The 21,805-nt window shown below is 35.4% G+C and overlaps 1 protein-coding gene across 10 annotated transcripts in view; it reads right to left on the minus strand.

The window, feature by feature from the left end:
* Positions 1 to 21,805, minus strand: part of CNTLN (centlein) — a 326,291-nt gene that overhangs the window by 22,069 nt on the left and 282,417 nt on the right. For all 10 annotated transcript variants that reach the window (XM_084984605.1, XM_084984594.1, XM_084984632.1 and 7 more), the window contains 2 exons: positions 20,154 to 20,291; positions 19,253 to 19,438 (listed from right to left, as the gene is read on the minus strand). In XM_084984605.1, the coding sequence (XP_084840731.1) occupies positions 19,253 to 19,438; positions 20,154 to 20,291 (324 nt within the window). The remainder of the gene's footprint in view (positions 1 to 19,252; positions 19,439 to 20,153; positions 20,292 to 21,805) is intronic.

Consider the following 21,805-nt stretch of genomic DNA (forward strand, 5'->3'; position numbering starts at 1 on the left):
TAAATAGGTGCTGAATTTTAAGAGGTATTTGTTTGAAATCTCCTTTTATTCTCCGAAAAGGGTGGATTACATGGATTTTAAAAAATTTTTTGAATGACCTTTTATTCCTACAATAATATCACCTTATTCATGATATAAATCCTTTTCACATAAGGCTGGATTCAATGAGCCAATATACAGTTGAGGATTTTTATATCAATATTCATGGTGAAATGGTGGCATGTGACTATTTATTTAAATAATGTTTTTATTAGGTTTTGATTTTATGGCAATGCTGATTTACAAAATGAGTTGGGACTTCTCTTCTCTTCTTCTATTTTCTGAAAAAGTTTCTGTAAGATAGTGCTGTATTTTTCCTCAAGTGTTTGCTCAAAAAGATCTGGATCTGGGGAGAGTACGTGTATTATATGTTTGAAGGTTTTAGATTTTACAAAATCAATTTCTTTAATAAAGAGCTACTCATATTTTCAATTCCATCTTTTGCCAGTTTTTCTGATGAAAAGAATCGATTCTGAATAGTTCTGGAAGCTCATTTTCCTTTTCTTCTTGGCAGTTTAGTAGGGACTGAGGGTAGTTTAATAGTTACACTGAGTCTGAAGTGTAAGAGTCAAGCCTTGGTAGGCAGTGCTCAACCTAGGATCTCCAGTATGTAGGCACTGGGGATAGGGCCCTTCCCTCTTGGAGTGCACGCTGTCACACATCCAGCTTGCTGGCCTAGGCTGGAAACTTGGCCATGGTGCATACCAAATATTCATATTCAGTCTTTGCTGTGGAATAAAGGAAGTTCTGGGGCTGTGTGCATTCTACTACTTCTCTGCCTCTCGGTTTTTCCACAACAAAGCCTATGCTATCTGAAATGTGTGGCAGTAGTGCTTAAATGACCAATGAATTATGTAACAGGTAAAAATGTACTTTTCAAGGAATTTATTCATCTAAATTGTCAAATTTATTGGTATAAATTTGTTCATAACATTTCCTTATTATCTATGTTTTAGGATCTATAGTGATAGCCCACCTTTCATTTTATTTTTTTTCTTTTGATCACTTTAGCTAGGGATTTATCAATTTAGCTGATCTTTTCAAAGCACCATCCTGTGTACATTTTAAATTAGGAAAGAAACTGCCATGTTACTCTTTAAAATGCAGTATCAGTTTATATTCACTTCAAAAGCATGTGGGATTACTTCTTTCTTCTATAGATTCTTGCCAATTTTGGATTTTACACCTTTTTTTTTTTTTTTTTTTTCTTTGCAGCAATGATGGCACCAGGGAGTTCCTGGGCTAGGGATCAAACCTGAGCTGTGATTGTGGCCTGTGCCACATTTGTGGGAATGACAGATCTTTAATTCACTGTCTCACGTAGGAACTAACAGATTTCATACATTTTTATAGTTTTTTTGATCTGATATCAAGTAGCAAAGAAAGTATGTTTAATTTTTGTTTTGAATTTCCTGGATTCCCAGTGAGATTGAGAATGTTTACAATATATTTATGTACTATTTGTGTTTCTTCTTCTGTGATTATTTTTACTATTTGCCTTTGTTTCTATTGGGCTATTTGTTTTTATTCATTTATTTGCAGAAATCCTTTATATAGTCTAGATATTGTTTTATCTGTCCCACTTATGCAAAGAGTCTCTCATATTGTTACCAGTCTTTTACAGCATCGTTGCTCTACAGTTAATTGTTTTTATATAATCATGGCTTTTAGTTATGGCCTTTGTGATTTTAGGTTTTGTCATTTGATAACAGACTTTTTTCTCATCTCAAGATTGTAAAAATTTTTGTAATGCTTTAACCATTTTCTTTTTTCTTTTTGGATTTTATATCAATGTATAATATTTATCTGTGGGTTATATGAGAATTGTATAGCTAGTTGTCTTATTATTTTCTAAATTGAGAGCAATTTCTCCAATGCCATTATTGACTACTTTCCCTTATAATGATTTGAAATGCAAAATCCAAAATTTATGCTCTAAATTCCATTATATAAGTTTGTTTTTGGAGCTTTCTTTTCTGTTCCAATACTCTATGCATCTGTTTCTGCACTAATCATATCATTTTATTTAATACAGCTTTATAGCAAGTTTTGATGTTTGCTAGCAAAATTTTTCCTCTCTTCCTGCCCATTCTTCTCCTTCATCCACTTCATTCCCCCTCTTTTAGTTTTATTTTGGAACCAGTTTATATCTTGGACAGCACTGGCATTTAGATTAGGTATGAAATGAATTTTCACAGTTATAATATCATTTCTTCCCATTCAGAAAAACACTGTATCTATTCATTTATTTAGTTCTAGGCCTTTCAGTGTTTCATAGAACACTTTATAGGTTTCTTCCATTTCTTGAAAAGTTTATTCTCAGGTATTTATTAGTTTTTATCACTGTAAACAGAAACTTTAAAATAGCATTTCAACATTTACTTGTAAAATCTACTTTATTTTGCCTGTTGACCATTTCTGAACTTGTTGCTGAATTATTTGGTTAGTTTTAATAGTTTATGATTTGATTCTATTAAATTCTAGGTCCATAAACATATAATTGACAATCACAGTTTAGTGTATATGCTCAATTCATTTTGGGGGAGGAGAAGAGAAACTGTTTTACAGTTTATGGATTTTTTTCTTTAATTAGAGCCATTTAAAAATTTATCTTTGAGTTTACTGTTTCCTTTTTCTAGCATCTTGAAAGTTAAATTTTGGCTGAATTCCAAAGGTTTTGATATTTCACTGTAGTTCATTTTGAAACAGTTCATAAACTCAATTTTTATGTCCTCCTTAACCCAAAATCACAGAGATGAGTTTAGAATTTTTAAGCAGCTAGAAACATTTGGCCACTTATTTTGTAAAATCAGTTATATTACACCATACTCAGGGTACACAGTCTAAATAAATGATCTTTGCTTTTTTGACTTGTTGAATGTTGTAGCTTAAGACATAAGTAATTTCTGTGAATGTTCCATGTGGGTTGGAAAAGAAAGCAGCCTTGCTCATACTTTCTGTTTGAATTGTTGATTTCTGATAATACAGATTAAATATAGAAGACAGTAAATACAATTGTGGATTCATTGATTTCCTTTTGTATTTTCACCAATTTTTACTTAACATGTTGTCAGGTACATAAAAATTCATGAATATTATATTTTCTTTGCAAACTATCCATTTTTATCAATTGCCCTCTTTATCCTTATTAATGATTTTTTTCTTTAATTTGCCTCAATATAATATTGCTACATATTCTTGTTAGTATTTGCCTGGAATATATTCAATTGTGTGCTGGTAAAGCAGCTCTTTTGCAGGGGACAGCTATGACTTGTAATGTTTGTCAATTTCTATAGTATAGGTACTTGCACCATGATTGATTTCAAGCAACTGATACGAACATGATGCTGGAAAGAGATATACAAAATTGATTCCCACAAGCTGATACAAGCTAGCTGTAGGCTATGATTTTATTCTTTTATTTTTTAAGCTTTTGGATCATTATGTTTTAGATGTATCTTCTTCATAATCTCACAGTCTCTCTTTAAAAATATACTACATATATTTATTACATATATTGTGATTACTGGTGTGCTTGGATTTTTTTTATTTACCATGTATCTTATTTACTGTTCCCTTCCTTTGTTCTATTTTTTCCTTTCTCCCTCCCTTTCCTTTCATTCTTCTTTCCAGCTTGTGTTGAATTTACTTTATTCTTTTTCATTTTCTCTAATTCTCTGAAAATTAAATACTCAATTCACATTCTTGTGGTCATCTTTAAAATCTTTGAACATTTATTTAATATAACTTAAATATTTAATTTAATTAATTTAATGTGAGTAAATTAATATTATGTTTTGAACCAAAATCTAGAGTCTCTCATTCTCCTTATGTTCCACCAAAGCAAAACAGAATGTTAACTCTTCCAATCACCCCCTAACTCCCAACTTCTGGTACCATAATCATTAAAGTCAAGAATTATTTAGATTTAACTGTAGGTGTTACTAGCTTCTTTGTTCCATATGTTCTAAAGACTGACAGAGTCCTATTTGGGTAGAAAGACCTGAAGAAATGAAAAGATAAGCTATTTGAATACACAGAGGAAAACAGTAAAGACTTTAAGAATAGGGTCTGCAGTATTCAAGGAGCAGCAAGAAAGTCAGGATAAAAAGGAATAAGTAAGCTGACATGTGAAGTCACTGAAGTAACAAGACTGATCATGGAAACCTGGTAGGGCAGTGAAGACTTTTCATTCTATCATGTAATGAAAAATCATGAGACAAATCTGAGCAAGGGAGTGACAGGATATGTTTCTGGTTTTAAAACAACCATTCTCACCAACAATGATTATCTGGAGCAAGAACTGAAGAGGGAGATTAGCTAGGAAAGTAATGCCGAGGAACAAGCAGGAGATTATGTTAACCTGGACAGTAGCAGTGGTGAGAGGCAGCAGAATTCTCTATCTATTTTCAAATAATAAGCCCATAGGATTTGATGAGGGACTAGAAATGCAATGTGAGAGAAAGAGAAATGACGAGGAGGACTCCAGGATTGGGGCCTTACCACCTGGGTGACTGGTGTAAAAAATTCCAAGACAAAAAATGGAAGTGAGGCTAAGGGGGAGCACAGATTCTGGTGGGCTGCCAGCTTGGTAATGATGAAAAAAGAGAACATTTTCTTCAGATTGCTTCTGCTTTCTCAATGAAATAAGAAGCTGAGATTAAGGAGCTAAGAAGCTGGGATTGGATGCTGGAGGTTTAGAAGATAGGACAAAGGACTGCTTGGGAAACTTGAGGGTGGAATGCACTGGGAAAGTATTTAAACACAGGGTGCTGGGATTTCACCAAAAGTTCTTGGTTATGAATTTAAATTAAGATCAATCAGTATATTTGTGTTTTTCTTTAGAGACATTCAGCTGCTTGGATACAAATGAAAAGTGGATAGAGATTCAAAACGAACTAGACATGGATTTTTTTTTCCATGTGAATGTGACAGAGGGACAGATGAAGAATATGAGGATATTTGTCAAAAAGTGACCATGACAGAATGTGGAGTCCTTGCTGCATGATGAGGGAAGTGAAAGCATAACAGGAAGGAGGGCAGTAATAATTAGTGAAAAGTAGTAAGGTCAATGAATTTCAAGCTGTGATCATGTCAGAGAATTGTTGGAGTGTAAGTACAAAAAGATATGGAGGTAAGAGAGTAAGATGTTGGAAACTGAGATTATGGAGTTGATGCAGTTGTTAATAATGGCAAGGCCAAGAGTTAATAGTAACACTTGGGATATTTTGGAGTTGGCAGTTTTTTACTGTGTGGGACTCAGCTTCACAATGCAGAATGTTTAGAATCTCTGGCTAACAGGCACTGAGTATCAGTAGCATCTCCTTGTCAGTGTGACAACTCTGACTCACATATTTCCAAATGCTCCATAGTAGGGGTGATGCTTCTTTAGCTGAGAACCAAGGATCAGAGATACAACCATGAGATTAATCACTGGAACTGAATATGGTGAAGAAGTGAGAGTCTAGGGTTTTAGATGACCTACATGGATATGAAGTATCCAAATCATAACAGAATTGGGTTGGAGAAAAAGACTGTGAACCACATGCTAGTGTGACTAACCTTCTACAATGAGGTATAAATGGATTTGGGTGAGTGATTATATGTTCTAATGGGTTTCTATGGTCTATTTCAATAATTTCTTAATTTTATGCATCCCAAGAGCATTTATAAATAGGGTTGAATAACATTGGGTTTCCAGGATCCACCCCTCCACCTGGACCATGAGTGTCATTAAAAAGAGGCACCAGGAGTTCCCGTCGTGACACAGCAGAAATGAATCTGACTAGAAACCATGAGGTTGAGGGTTCCATCCCTGGCCTCGCTCAGTGGGTTAAGGATCTGGTGTTGCCATGAGCTGTGGTGTAGGTCGCAGACACAGCTTCGATCCCGAGTTGCTGTGGCGTAGGCCGGCGGCTATAGCGCCGATTCGACCCCTAGCCTGGGAACCTCCATATGCCGCGGGTGCAGCCCTAAAAAGACAAAAGACAAAAGACAAAAAAAAAAAAGCATCAAAATGAAGTAGAACCAACCAACATTACATAATACAATGAGCAGTGCTGTTACATAAGGTCCCTTGTATACTTTCACTTCATATGCCCTTATTAATGTTTCTTTTCACAAGAAAAAAACTGTATTTATATGTGATGATGACGACTTAACTAGACTTATTACAGTGATCATTTTGCTGTATATACATATATTGAATCATTGTGGTATATCCCAATCAAATATAATGTAATATGTCAACTACATATAAATTTTTAAAAATATTACAATTTTAAATTACAGAATTTGGTAGGAAAAAAGGGGGGAATATTAGAATGGATAAAGAATGTACTAATTTAAAAGCAGTAATTCTGTATAAATATTCATATCATCAATATTGCTTCAATCCTTTTACTTCTTTCAATTTTCCTAATTCAAAATACTTTGAACTGCCATTTTACAAATAGGAAATATATTAGTGTTAGCAATGATGCCATTATCTGGCTAAAAGCAACACAGGCATATTTGGAAAAAAAATACTTTTATTATTAAAAATGTTATTTGGTTGAAATATATTTCATGATGCTTTAATATTCCTCTTACCTTCCAAATCATACCATTCAGATACATAGTTGAGTCACATTGCACTAAGTTTACTGAAATATTTTAATTTCCACCCATATACCCAAGTTAAGTTGTTTTCATATTACCATACTTGCCTTACGTTTTTACACTGGGTCTCAACTTTACTATCTCTGTCTCTCTCTCAGCAAATCAGCCTGTTTTCAGCTCCAGGTACTTCAGGTACGATTTTATCTTTACTTCCCTTCCATCCATTACAAAATTGCCTTCTCTTGGAGTTCCCATCATGGCGCAGTGGAAACGAATCTGACTAGGAACCATGATGTTGCGGGTTCGATCTCTGGCCTTGCTCAGTGGGTGAAGGATCCCACATTGCTGTGGCTGTGGCATAGGGCAGCAGCTGTAACTCCTATCCGACCCTTAGCCTGGGAACCTCCATATGCCACGGGTCCAGCCCTAAAAAGAAAAAAAAAATTGCCCTCTCTCACCATTCAAAATGTGCTCAGTTCTTCTCTAAGCAATTTTGAAACTCCCCAGTTGTGCAAAGCTCTCTGAATACTTCAATGTTAAAAATATGAGAAGCTTAAAAAAGTCTCACTCTATTTGTATAAATAGAATAATAGTCCTTGGCTATCACTTAATTGTCAAGGTAAGTAAAACCACTGTATGGCATAAAATAAACATTCAATAAATGTTAACTGAATTTCTAAAAATTTATGGCAGCCTTTTTAAACTTCTTAGTGTATCATGGGCTAGGAATTTGTCTTTATATATGAGTATATTTTCAAAATAAGAGTACTTTCATGGTTGTACCTCTCAACTTAAAGTAAGTATATTTTTCATTATCACAATTTATTGTAAGCAGCTGGCAATAGTGTTAGAGTGAAAGACAGCAAGCTATTTCATTCCAATCTTATTAGATCTAGTTTTCTGTCTTTATCAATGGGTCTTTATCTGAATTTACTACTTTTACTAACTACAAAAAAATGTGTTTCACTGAATCATAATGGCCAGATTAGATTTTCAATACTATTAGCTTATTATGATGCAGGTTATTATTGGCTACCCAAACACTGTGGAGTCACCCCCTCCCATTATGGTTTCTTGGAGAAGTAATGTCTTTATTTATTTATTTATTTTTTTTTTATTTATTTTATTTTTTTTTTTGTCTTTTGTCTTTTTGTTGTTGTTGTTGCTATTTCTTGGGCCGCTCCCGCGGCATATGGAGGTTCCCAGGCTAGGGGTTGAATCGGAGCTGTAGCCACAGGCCTACGCCAGAGCCACAGCAACGCGGGATCCGAGCCGCGTCTGCAACCTACACCACAGCTCACGGCAACGCCAGATCGTTAACCCACTGAGCAAGGGCAGGGACCGAACCCGCAACCTCATGGTTCCTAGTCGGATTCGTTAACCACTGCGCCACGACGGGAACTCCTTTTTTTTTTTTTTTATTTTTTATTTTTTATTTTTTTAAAACAGCTTTATTAAGATAGAATTTACATACTTTTTAATATATATGTGTATATATATGTGTGTGTATATGTGTGTGTGTGTATATATATATACATATATATGTATATATATATACACATTTTGTCTTTTTAGGGCTGCACTTGCGGCATATGGAGGTTTCCAGGCTACAGACTGAATTGGAGCTGTAGGTGCTGGCCTACGCCATAGCCACAGCAACACAGGATCACAGCAATGCTGGATCCTTAACCCACTGAGCAAGGCCAGGGATCGAACCCATGTCCTCATGGATACTAGTTGGGTTTGTTAACCCCTGAGCCACAATGGAAACTCCTAGAGTTTACATATTTTAAAGTTCACCCACTTCATAATGTATTTTTATTAAAAACTTTTCAAACAGCTGTCATTTATCTTTCATACATGATAGGACAGAAAGAGTTAATTCAAATTGGATTTATCATAGAACTGTTTACAAACCATAATTAGGAAATGATGTCACCAAAATGGTAGAGTGGTTGACCCAGCCTCCACCTGCCTACAAATATCAACACTTAAACAGTGACGCACAAACCAAAAATGCTCTGAAAGAGCACAGGAGTCCACTTGAGAAACTTCAGCAACACAGTGGTACAAAAAATCCTGAGAATAACTGCACACAAAGGAGAGCAAAGACAGCCTTGTCTTGCCTGTATCATCCTATCCCTCATGGCAGTGCTGGTTGGGAACTCCCTGGTTCAAAAGAGTCCCTTCACTGGGAAAGAGAGAATGGGGTGAGCAATAAGCTTCCTCAGTCTTTCGCATCACCACATGAAGGATCTACTTCAGTTTCACAGCACCCAGAGACTGATAAAGCTGGGACATGTACAGCCTGGAACAAGGAAGAATGGCTGGGCTACCAATACCAGCTATGTAGCAGGAGCAGCTATGGCTCACAGTAGCCTGCTCTGGGTAGAATCCCAACAGCTGTCACCTGAAGAAACCAATCGCCAGGATAGCTACCATGAACCCCCTGCAGATATGGCCAATGGCTTTCCACCATCACAGATGCCACCTGCCTGAGTCCCTCCTTGCCCCCAACTGGACCTCATGATCTGCACTGGAAGCCAGTCTGGCCTCTTGCTGCTGCACAAGTGCAAGACAGCAGCCTACACCTCTGTAGCTGATCCCCACTGCTAAACATGTGTTTGGGGCTAACTACTTCAGCCTAGTACCTGTTCACCACTGGCCTGACTCCTGTCACTGGCTTCCAATGACATGCACGTGCCTACGGTGAGACCCTGTAGCCGGAGGACTGCATGTCAACAGCCCAGGCCCCCACAGCTTTTTGTGGGCTGAGATCTGGCCCTGTCTCCTTCACTGGCCTGCACCACTGAGCCACCTGCAGCTAGCCTCTCCACCTAAGCACTTCATGCCAACTCTCGTCACTGTCCTCCACTGCCATGTAGGACCCTACATTAAGCAAAAAAACAAAAACAAAAACAAAAAAACAAAAAAAGCCTACATTGTAAGCAAAAAAGAAAGATCTCAAAAAATAATCTAACTTAACACTTCAAGGAACTAGAAAAAGAACAAATTAAGCCCAAAGTTAGTAGAAGGAAGGAAATAACAAAGAACAGACTGGAAATAAGTGAGACAAAAAGACAATACAAAAGATCAGTGAGGAGTTCCCGTCGTGGCTCAGTGTTTAACGAATCCAACTAGGAACCATGAGGTGTGGGTTTGATCCCTGGCCTTGCTCAGTGGGTTAAGGATCTGGCGTTGCCGTGAGCTCTGGTGTAGGTCACAGACGCGGCTAGGATCTGGCATTGCTGCGGCTCTGGTGTAGGCTGGTGGCTATAGTTCTGACTGGATCCCTAGCCTGGGAATCTCCATATGCCATGGGTGCGGCCCTAGAAAAGACAAAAAAAAAAAAAAAAAAAAAAAAAAAAAAAAAAAAAAAAAAGATCAGTGAAACCAAGAGCTATTTTTTGTTGTTGTTTTTGTTTGTTTTTTAAAGAGATAAACAAAATGGATAAACTTAACCAAGAAAAAAAGAGAGGACTCAAATGAAAAAAATTAGAAATGAAAGAGAAGACGTTACAACCAATACTACAGAAATATAAAGGATTCTAAGAGGCTACCATGAAAATTATATGCCAACAAATTTGACAACCGAGAAGTGGTTAAGTTCCCAGAACATACAACCCACTAAGACTGAATCATGAAAAGACAGAGAATTCAAACAGACCAATAATGAGTAAGGAAATTAAATTAGCAGTCAAACACCTTCCAACAAAGAAAAGTCAATGACTTGATGGCTTCACTGGTGAATACTACCAAACAATTAAAGAAAAACTAATGTCAGTCCTCATCAAACTCTTCCAAAGAATGTAAAAAGAGAGAATACTTCCCACTCATTTTAAGCTAATGATACCAAGACCAGATAAGGACACTACAAGAAAACTATGGGCCAATATCCCTGATGAATATAGACGTAGAAACGCTGCAAATTCTAGCAAACTGAATTAAACAACACGTTAAAAGGATCATACACCATGGTCAAGTGGGACTTATCCCTGGGATGCAAGGATGAGTCAACATACACAAATCAATAAATGTGATGTATTACATTAGCAGAATTAAGTATAAAAATCATATGATCATCTCAATAGATGGAGAAAAGTAAGTGGACAAAATTTAATATCCTTTCATGATAAAATTCTCAAGAAACTGGGTATAGTAAGTATATACTGAAATATTAACAAAGGCCATATTATACAAGCACAAGCTAACATATTCAACAATGAAAGGCTGAAATTCTCCCTCTAAGATCTGGAACAAGAGAGAGGTGCCCACTCTCACCACTCATCTTCAACATAGTACTAGAAGTCCTAACTAAAGGAAATAGCCAAGAAAAAAAGGATTCAAATCAGAAAGAAAGAAATAAAATTGTCTCTGTTTGCTCACGACATGATCTTTTATTTAGAGAGTCTTAATGACCATGAAAAAGCTGGTAATCAACCAGTTCAGTCAACCTTCAGGATACTAAACCAAAAGACAAAAATTAGTTGAATTTCTATACACTGATAATAAAACATCTGAAAAGGAAATAAAATAAAACAATCCCAATTACAGTAGCACTCAACAAAATAACATTTTAGGAATAAATTTAAACAAGTGAAAGATCTATACACCAAAACCTATAAGACACTGATGAAAGAAACTGAAGAAGACACATATCCTGTGCTCACTGATGAAATAATGTTAAAATGTCCATTCTACCTAAAACCATCTAGAGATTCAATGTGACCTCCATCAAAGTTCCAATGGCATTTTAGAAAAAAACCAAATTTGTATGAAACTATGTAAGACCCTGAATAGCTAAAGCAATCTTGAGAAAGAACAAAGTTAGGAGCATCAAGCCTCCTGACTTCAACCTACATGCAACTCATATGACTCAGTAACAAATCCCCAAATAACCCAATTTAAAATGGACAAAGGACCTTAAGAGACATTTTCCCAATGAACATTTGCAGATGGCCAACAAGTACATGAAAAGGTACTCAACCTCATTAAACATCAGGGAAATGCAAACCCACAAGATAGCACCTCACACTTGTTAGAATAGCTACTATCAAACAGACAAGAGATAACAAATGCTGTTGGTGGGAATGTAAATTGGTACAGCCACTATGGAAAACAGTATAGAGGTTCCTCCAAAAATTAAAAAGAGAACTACCAGCAATCCCACTTCTAAGTATGTAACCAAAGGAAATGAAAACAGGATCTCAAAGAGATATATGTTTTCCCAGGTTCATTGCACCATTATTTGCAATAGCCAAGATATGGAAACAACTTAAGTATCGATAGATGAATGTATGGATAAGGAAAATGTGATACATATATGTGTTTGTGAATATATATATATATGTATTTTTTTTCCTTACACAATGGAATATTACTCAGCCATAAAAAATAAGGAAATCCTACCATTTGTGACAACATAGATGGACCCTGAGAATATTATACTAAATGAATTAAGTCAGGCAGAAAAAGACAAATACTGGATGACATCACTATATATGGAATTTTAAAAAGCCAAATTCAGAAACAGAGAGTAGAAAAGTAGTTTCCAGGGGCTGAGGGGTGGAAGAAATGAGATGTTGGTCAAATGGTACAAGCTTTCAGGTTACAAGAAGTTCCAGGGATCTAGTATACGGCATAGTGACTATACTTAACAGTACTGTATTGTATACTTGGAAGTTTCTATGAGAGTAGATGTTAAATGTCCTTTCATTAACAATAACAATAAAATGACAATTATGTGAGGTGAAGGATGTGTTTACTAATCTTATTGTGGTAAACCTTTTATAACATATAATGTATTAAATCATAATATTGTGTAGCTTAATCTCATACAATGTTATATGTCATATCTCAATAAAGTTGTGAAAAAACAGAAAAAATCATAATTAAGAGATCAGTACCAAAGTTTTAACAATTGTACATATTAAATATTAAAAACAAATTATACTGCTCTATGGGTTCTCATTAAAGAAGTAAGAAATTTATATGCCTAAAACATCTTACTAAATCTTACTTAGCAAGTACATATTGATAATTAAATGATTTAAGCTTCTGGCTAAATGTTGTTCTCTGGCTGGTATTTATTTATCAGCTAACAAAAGCCATTGAGAAGACGGAATTGGGCATATGACTCTCACATACAAGCACATTAACAAGCCTATATCAGGCTCAATCAAACTGAGAAAATACTTCTAGAAATTTCCCTTGTGTGTTTTATTCAGTTATTAGGAGAATTCAAAGCCTCAGGTCTGCCACATATATTCAGCCCAGATGCTCAAAGCATTTGATTTTACTCCAGGGCAAAATTCCATATTCAAGACTAGATCTAGAACAGATGGCCATTCCACCTCTTCTATAATCTAGCTGTGCCCTATGAATAAATGAAAAGACTAAGGGGAACACAGATTCCACAACAGAGCCAGAACAAACATTATTACTATTAATACTACTAATAATATTTAGTAAGTAGTTTTGTGTACCAGATAGCCTCATGAGCTCTGCACAGAATGAGTCCTAGTGATGTAATGTTCCATGTAGGAACTGTGTACATTCTTTAACTATGCTCATTAAGTGACTTCGTGTCTACTATCATTCTTTTTTTTTTTCTTTGTCTTTTAGGGCTGCACTTGAGGCATACGGAAGTTCCCAGGCTAGGGGTTGAATCAGAGCTGCAGCTACTAGCCTATGCCACAGCCACAGCAACACCACATCTGAGCTGGGTCTGTGACCCACACCACAGCTCACCACGACACCAGATCCTTAACCCACTGAGCGAGGCCAGGGATCGAACCCACGTCCTCATGGATTCTAGCTGGGTTTGTTACCACTGAGCCTGATGGGAGCTTCCTCCAGTATCATTCTTGAAGCAGATATAAAATTAATCCTCAATAATTATTCAGGAGATACATGATACCTGCTACTACTGTTACTACTATTACTACTAGTACTACAAGGTGACACTCAGATAACACTTTGGGTATACTGGGCAATGTTTTCAGCTTTACCTACGGTAACTTATTTAAATCTTCTCTTCAGGTATGTTCCATTATTACACTCATTCTACAGATAGGGAAACTGAGGTACAGAGGATCACTTGTCTGAGATAAGAGAACCACAGACTGGCAAAGCAAGGTCTTAACCACAGAGTTAAGGAAAGGACTCATGAAAAAGGCACTGAGCTAAATCTGAAGGATTTAGAGCAAAGAGCAAAGCAGGAAGGACACGTCAGGGAAAAGGAGAGCTTGAGTAAAGGCAAGACTGAACACTATCTGGGTGAGAGTTGAAGAGTAGTGAGAAAAAAACTGGACTCTAAAGAGGATAGTTTCAAGTCATGGAAGGTCTTAAATTTTTAAAAATACTAATTCAGTAGTATTTAGGAAGTCACTTGTACGCTGCCACATGTGGCATCTCCTGAACATTTTCACCCCATCCTGGGGCCAGGCCTCACGGGTGGAGAAGGATGATACTAACCCATTCCTCAGAACCAAATATCCAGTCTCTGCCAGCTAAGCATTAGTTTGCTTGTGGCCCTTTATTAAAGAAATGGATTAAGCAGCAGAAGTGGTAACAATATCAACCATATATTGACCCCAAAACACAATCAAATAAAACAAATGTCAAATTACCATTAGAAGTCATGAGTGCTGGAGTTCCCATCATGGCTAAATGGTAATGAACCCGACTAGTATCCATGAGGTTACGGGTTCAATCCCTGACCTCACTCAGTGGGGTAAGGATCCAGGGTTGCCGTGAGCTGTGGTGTAGGCTGCAGACGTGGCTTGGATCTGGTGTTGCTATGGCTGTGGTGTGAGCCGTCAGCTGCAGCTCTGATTTGACCCTTAGTCTGGAAACTTCCATATGCCTCAGGGGTGGCCCTAAAAAAAAGTCATAAGTGGTGAAGCGTGCTATTAAATACTAAATGGATGTATATTTTGCTATATAAGTTCAATCCATAAAAGCAATGTTGGGCTTTAAAAAAAAAAATCACTGTTTTCAAAACAGTATTAATGCATAATACCACCTAGTTAAGTTGTTAAATGCAGATAACTGGGCCTCACCCCAACCGTGATTTTGATTCCATAATGCCCAGAATTATGCATTTCATTTAAATGTAACAGAATCTGTTGATTCTAAAGCAGGCAATCTAAGTACCAAACTGAAACAACAGGGAAAAGTTCTGAAAGAGTACTAAAAATACTTCATCCATATCGGTTAGCATTCTCCACTATAGAATCTTTAATATGTTACTCAAACTAAAAAGTCATGAAACCATGGTAATCCTGAGTTTATCTCCTAGGACATCTACACCCTATATCATTGTTGGTGAAAAATATGAAGGACTGATATGTCACCCTTGAGCAACTAGAGATTAGGCATCCACATATCATTAAATACTATTTATATTCTTACACATAAGTAAAAAGTTTGTTTTATAAAAGATAATTATTTTTAGCTGTTCCTGTGGCTGTGTAAATTCCTGGGCCAGGGATCAAATTCATGCCACAGCACTGATCCAAGCCACATCAGTGACAATGCTAAATCCTTAACCTACTGAGCCACCAGAGAACTCCTTATTTTTTAAAAGATAATTTTTGCTAAACTATTTTAGGTGAAGAAGTACACTCATTATAGAGAAAATATCTGCAAATGATGCAACCAATAAGGGATTAATTACCAAAATATACAAACAGCTCATGCAGCTCATTACCAAAAAATCCCAAACAACCCAATCAAAAAGTGGGCAGAAGGTCTAAACAGACATTTTTCCAAAGAAGATAAGACAGATGAACAAAAAGCACATGAAAAGATGTTCAACATCGCTAATAATTAGAGAAGTGAAAATCAAAATAACAAGGTATCACCTCCTACAATCAGAATGACCATCATCAAAAAGTCTACAAACAACAAAGGCTGGAAAGGGTGTGGAGAAAAGGGAACCCTCCTACACTGCTCATGGGAATGTATATTGGTACAAGCACTATGGAGACTAATATGGAGGTTTCTTTAAAAAACTAAAAACAGAGCTACCAAATGACCCCGCAAACTTACTCCTAGACATATAAATAGAGAAAACCATAATTTGAAAAGATACATGCACCCCTATTCACTGCACCACTATTTACAATAGCTAAGAAAGGGAAGCCACATAAATGTCCATTGATGGAAGAATGGATAAAGAAGATGTGGTACATATATATAATGGGATATTACTCAGCCATAAAAAAGAATGAAATAATGCCATTTGTAGCAACATAGATGGACCTAGAGATGATCATATTAAGTGAAGTAAATCAGCAAGAGAAGAACAAATACCATATGATATCACTTGTATGTGGAATCTAAAGAAATAAACTTAAATAGAAACTTATTAAAATGGAAATAGACTCATAGATTTATAAAGCAAACTTACAGTAACCAAAGTGGAAAGATGGGGGCAGGGAATAAATCAGGAGTTTGGGATTAACATACACACTAAGATATACAGAATAATCAACAAGGACCTACTATATAGAACAGGGAACTCAATATTCTATAATAACTTATGTGGGGAAACAATCTGAACATAAATATAAATAAATTTCCTCCTATATGGGGAAAGAATCTGATATATATATATATATACATATATATATACATATATAGAATCACTTTGCTATATATCTGAAACTAAAAACATTGTAAATCAAATATATTCCAATATAAGATAAAATCAATAAAATAAAAAATAAAAATAAAAAATAAAGATGTATATCCATTATATATAATGAAGGTCACAAAACTTTATCAAGTCTATAATAATCATATATTTAATCATAAAATTCATTTCTATTTTAAAAACTTCTGGTTATCAATTTTTATTTTTATTTAAAATTTGTTTTTCTTTTTACAGCCACACCTGCAGCATATGGAGTTTCCAGGCTAGGGGTTGAATTGGAGCTGCAGCTGCAGCCCTACATCACAGCCAGGGCAACCCCAGAGCTGAGCCACATCTGCGACTTGTGCTACAGCTTGCAGGAACCTCAGATCCTTAATCCACTGAGTGAGGCCAGGGATTGAACCCATGTTCTCATGGATACTAGTTGGGTTCGTTACCACTGAGCACAACAGTAACTCCTATGTCAAGTTCTTAACCCACTGAGCCACAACAGGAACTTCCAATTCTTATTTTTATAAAGGACAGATTCAAAGACTATTTCAGGAAACATAATTAGCATCATAATAAATCTTATAATTATGTATTTGATATTTTATATATTGGCTAATAATGCAACAAATACAACTTTAAACTTAATATAAAATAAGAAAACAAATGTTTATGAAGCCAAAAGACTTCATAAACAAAACAAAAATGGCTCTACATCATGAGTAAACTTATGACAACATTCAATGAGAGTACTTATCATAAGTTAAGCAGTGAGATTCTCAACAAGCATTTAGGAGGAATGACATTTTGAATCTGGAAAAAGTAAATTATGATTAAAATACTAAATTTAAATTAATACTCTGCAATCATTTAGAGTCCTCTGAGGCAAGCATTATTGGTCTGACTTTACACTATTTGAAATCTTCATTGAAAGAGATCATTTGTAGATATTTTTAAAATGAGAATTCTCTCAAGAATCTATGTTCTCCAAAGAAACAAAGTAAGGAGTTTGTTCTAACACAGGCATAAATGTAAGCTCCTATTTTTAGAGGAATAAAGAATATAGCATTACATATAAGATCCAGTTATCTGTCATCTTATATTCAGTCTATAAGCCCAGGAATGTTATTTCTTATAAATAAGATCAATACTCGGGGGGATAACTGATTTGACAACACTAATACATTAATATATATACACAATAATTATATATATATGTAAAGCAAGTCTAGTTGAGGGTTATCTGAGAAAGAAGGGAGTGGGTGATGATGTTATTTTAATTCATAGAAGGACACTTAAACCTTGATTTTACAAAGATTCTATAAATTAAAAATATATCTTTAGGTAAATTTCTACTGTTGTGATAATCCAGTTTTCAATAATGAATGCCATCTGAAGGAATAAGTAGCAGGAGGAACCTAAACTCAACAGACTAGTTAAAAAAAAAAAAAAGAAAGCTGGGCTTTCAGGAGAAAAGGGGAAAAGTAAAGAGTTATTTTCTCACAGTGGTCAAATTGTCTTAGTTCTTATTTCTAAAGGCCAATTATTAAACTAATATTAAACTATTATTAAAATTTCATATTCCTAATATAAATTCAATTTGATTAGCTAGTGATCATTACTGCATGCCAACTCTTTGCAAGCCACTATGGCACATGTTGGGAGGTAGAGATTAACAAAATATTGTCTGTGACTGTGATGATGGTTGCACACACCTGTGAATATACTAAAAACTATGAGGAGTTCCTGTTGTGGCTCAGTGGTTAATGAATCTGACTAGGAACCATGAGGTTGAGGGTTTGATCCCTGGCCTTGCTTAGTGGGTTAAGGATCTGGTGTTGCCTTGGGCTGTGGTGTAGGTTGCAGCTGGATCCCGTGTTGCTATGGCTTTGGCGTAGGCCGGTGGCTACAGCTCCAATTAGACCCCTAGCCTGGGAACCTCCATATGCAGCAGGTGCAACCCTAGAAAAGGCAAAAAGACAAATAAATAAATAAAATAAAAACTATTGAATTGTACTATTTAAATGAATAAAATACGTGTGCTGTATGAATCCTATCTCAGAAAAGCTATTTAGAAAAAAGAAAAAAATCAAACATTGCCCTTGACCTGAAGGAACCCATCATAAATATAATGGCAACAGATTGTTTGCAGATGATAAAACAAGGCAGAATAAAAGTCATGAAACAGGTTTAAACAACTCACAATGGGATTAAAAAGAAAGGAGCAATCACCAGGTTCCCAGCCCTCAGCACCTCCTGTCTGAAACCAGAACTGCTTCCCTGTGCTTTGCCAGAACAGTTAAGGGAGGAATACCGGCTGACTGTGCAGAGCAGAAGGACTGACCAGAGGTCTAAAACTCCTTACAAAGACTTTCAAACAAAGTAGCCATTTTAGCCTAGTATCCTCCCCTCCCCCACTACCCCCAGCTTTGGTGGTTCCTTCTGCAGTTATGCCTGAGCCTTTCTGGGATTCTTCAGTGGTCAGATTATTTCTAGATGGTACACCCTTGGCAGGCACTTCAGTTGGTCTTCCTTTTTCCTGCTAAATCATTTACCATTCCTCTACGCATTCCGTATCTGAAAGGTCATAGACTGGGGTTCAGTGTCTCCTAACTTCAATGATGAGGGAGCAGGTTTCTGGTTGTTCTTGTTTGGATGATTTTTGGAATGGAAAAGACTCAAATCTTTTGTCTTAAAACCTGTCTTGATCATGTGATTGACACAATTTCATAACTAAACTGACATTAAGAAAAGAATTAATAATAGAGTAGAAATTTTAAAACTCAAGTTATAAAAACAAACCTTTTATAGAGAGAATTTGAAGAATGTGGCAAGTAGGGTAGGGGAAGATGCTCTGTGGTTTAGGAAAGCAGAAAGAAACTTTCAGGCACTCTCCAAATCATCTGAAGTCAGCCACTGCCTACTCTGCCTGAAGTAAAGTACAAATTAGTAAGGAATTCACACCTTCACAAATATGGTGAACTCTTCCACTTTCTCATTGGCTAACAGCAGTTTCTTCTGTGCAGCTTCTAGGGCCTGCTCACTTTGCATTGCAAATCTCTGAAGATGCTTCGATGCTGCTGTTTCAATTTCTGCCATTGCAGATTCAGTCTCATTTATTTTTGATACGAGGAAAGTAAGCCTGAGATCCTGCAAAAGATCAGTAACCACAGAATAAAAAAAAAAAAGTTTCTGAAACATATTTGGAAGTTAGAGATGTCAGATAAAAAAAGAGTTTCACTATAAGGGAAAAGAATCTGAAAAGGACTGGATATGTGTATATGTATGATTGATTTACTTTGCTCTATACCTGAAACTAACACAACTTTTAAGGCAACTATACTCCAATACAATTTATTTTAAAAAAAGGGTTTCCTTACTCTATATATCTTGTATTTATTTTTATTTGAGTAAAATTGACAGCAGTTTTTGTTCATTTTCAATGAATATCCTGAGCACACATTATCATACATTTATTGCCAAAATAAATCTATGCTTTAAAAAAATTATATATCATTAAAGATATGGAATCTATTTTAGACCAAATGATTTCATATATCAAAGGGAAATATTTAATTAGTTTATAAGTTTAGGTGGACCTAAAAATTTATATCCACTTATATAAATGCCACTTCTTAATAATCATTTTTATTTATTAGAAAATGTTTCTCTAATACAGCAGTACCTTTAATAGTAAACACATTCTTAGCGTGTTTTATGTAGCAATATAAATGTTCTTTGCAGTTATCTGAAACATTTAAGTAGCTCATAGTAGTTTTGGGGAGAAAAAAAACGACAACTTTAAAAATGAAAAAGACATTGATTGTTACATTCCCCCTCTAAGCTAAAATGTCCTAAATCATACCTTTTTTTCTAGCTCCTCTTTAGTTCTCTGATACATCTGTTCATACTGTGACTTCTCTTTCACAGCAACACTAAGTCTTTGCTTTAGTGAATCAATTGATACCTTCTTGTTGGAACACTCTTCAGTTAATGTCTTCACCTACAAAAAAAGCATAAAGATAATTATTATTGGTAAAATCATGCTTGCTCTATATTATGTTTTATCAATGGAAACCAAATGAATACATGAATAAGCCTAGTTTATTTTTTCATAAATGACAGCAAATTCAAGTAAAAGATTTATAGAACTCATACTATGAATAGCACTAACAATTCTTTAATCAATAGAAAAACCCCTGGGAGTTCCCGCTGTGGCTCAGTGGTAACAAACCTGACTAGTATCCCTGAGGATGTGGGTTTGATCCCTGGCCTTGCTCAGTGGGTTAAGGATCTGGCTGTGAGTTGTGGTGTAAGTTACAGACACAGCTTGGATCCTGCTCCTGCATTGCTGAGGCTGTGGCATAGGCTGGCAGCTGCAGCTCTGATTTAGCCCCTAGTCTGGGAACTTCCATATGCTGCAGTTGTGGTCATAAAAAGAAAAGAAAGAAAGAAAAACCCCCAAACTGCACAAAACATTATGAATATTGGTATGTGTGGTCTTTCACCAAATAATGTAATGTGAATTTTAACTACATTAATTACTAGCCTAAACTTCCTTAAGCAGAAGATGGTTGGTTTTGATTCTTAAATAAGCCAAGTCATAGATAACTTTTGTTTGTTTTCTTCAAGATCAGTACAACATGTACTTTTTAGAATAAAGTTAAATAAGTAATACAACATATTTGTAATACATTTCATAGAAGAGCAGAAGAAAATACCTTTTCTTTTTTAGTTTAATGATACTAAAGATATATGATTACTTACACAAATATTATAAGACTGTATCTGAAATGATTATTGAAGTTTAAAAAAATGAGCAAAATTTAAAGAATAGCATTGAAAAAACCCAGAGGAAGTTGTTATAATTCATAGGGGGTGTGTGTGGAGGAGAAACAGAAAGGAAATATGTATGCATTTGTCTTGCTTATGTAAAATCTTCTCTCTTAAATCCATCCGAGCATTACTTACATTTTTATCTCCAACAAGGAGAGTAAGGGAGATGCTCTCTGTGGAGTGGATGACATTTAGTGAATGCCAAAGTACAAGCTGCTTTATGAGTTGTGTAAATAGCACCTTTTAAAATTTTTTAAACAAAAAATATCTCTTAGTCAGCAAATTGCTGATTTCTACTCTGGGATCAAATATTATACAACTATTTTAACTACGACTCTACCTAAGTACACTGAGTTAAGTGCATACAAGGAAAAAGGACACTTAAAAAAATCATGGTGACTGCTATACAATAGAAATTGAAGAAATATTGTAAATCAACTATACTTTAATAAAAAAAGAAAAAAATTGTGGTGAGGACACTTTTTAAAGAACTTCTGGTAGTTACAGATTATAATATTTTTCATTTAAAATATATGCATGATTTGATCATTATAAATAGTACTTTTAAATAAAAGAAAATGTTGAAGAAAATGGAATTATGTATCCCAGAACTATTAAAGATTTTTAAAAACAAACTTTATCTTCTCATGGTATATTTACAAATATATAAAAGATGTATGG

This window comes from Sus scrofa, chromosome 1 (genome assembly GCF_054392235.1).
Source record: "Sus scrofa isolate SSC_HxYL_T2T_F1_AM1 chromosome 1, Sscrofa_HxYL_maternal_Yorkshire_Landrace_v2.0, whole genome shotgun sequence".
In the NCBI taxonomy this organism is placed as follows: Eukaryota; Metazoa; Chordata; class Mammalia; order Artiodactyla; family Suidae; genus Sus; species Sus scrofa.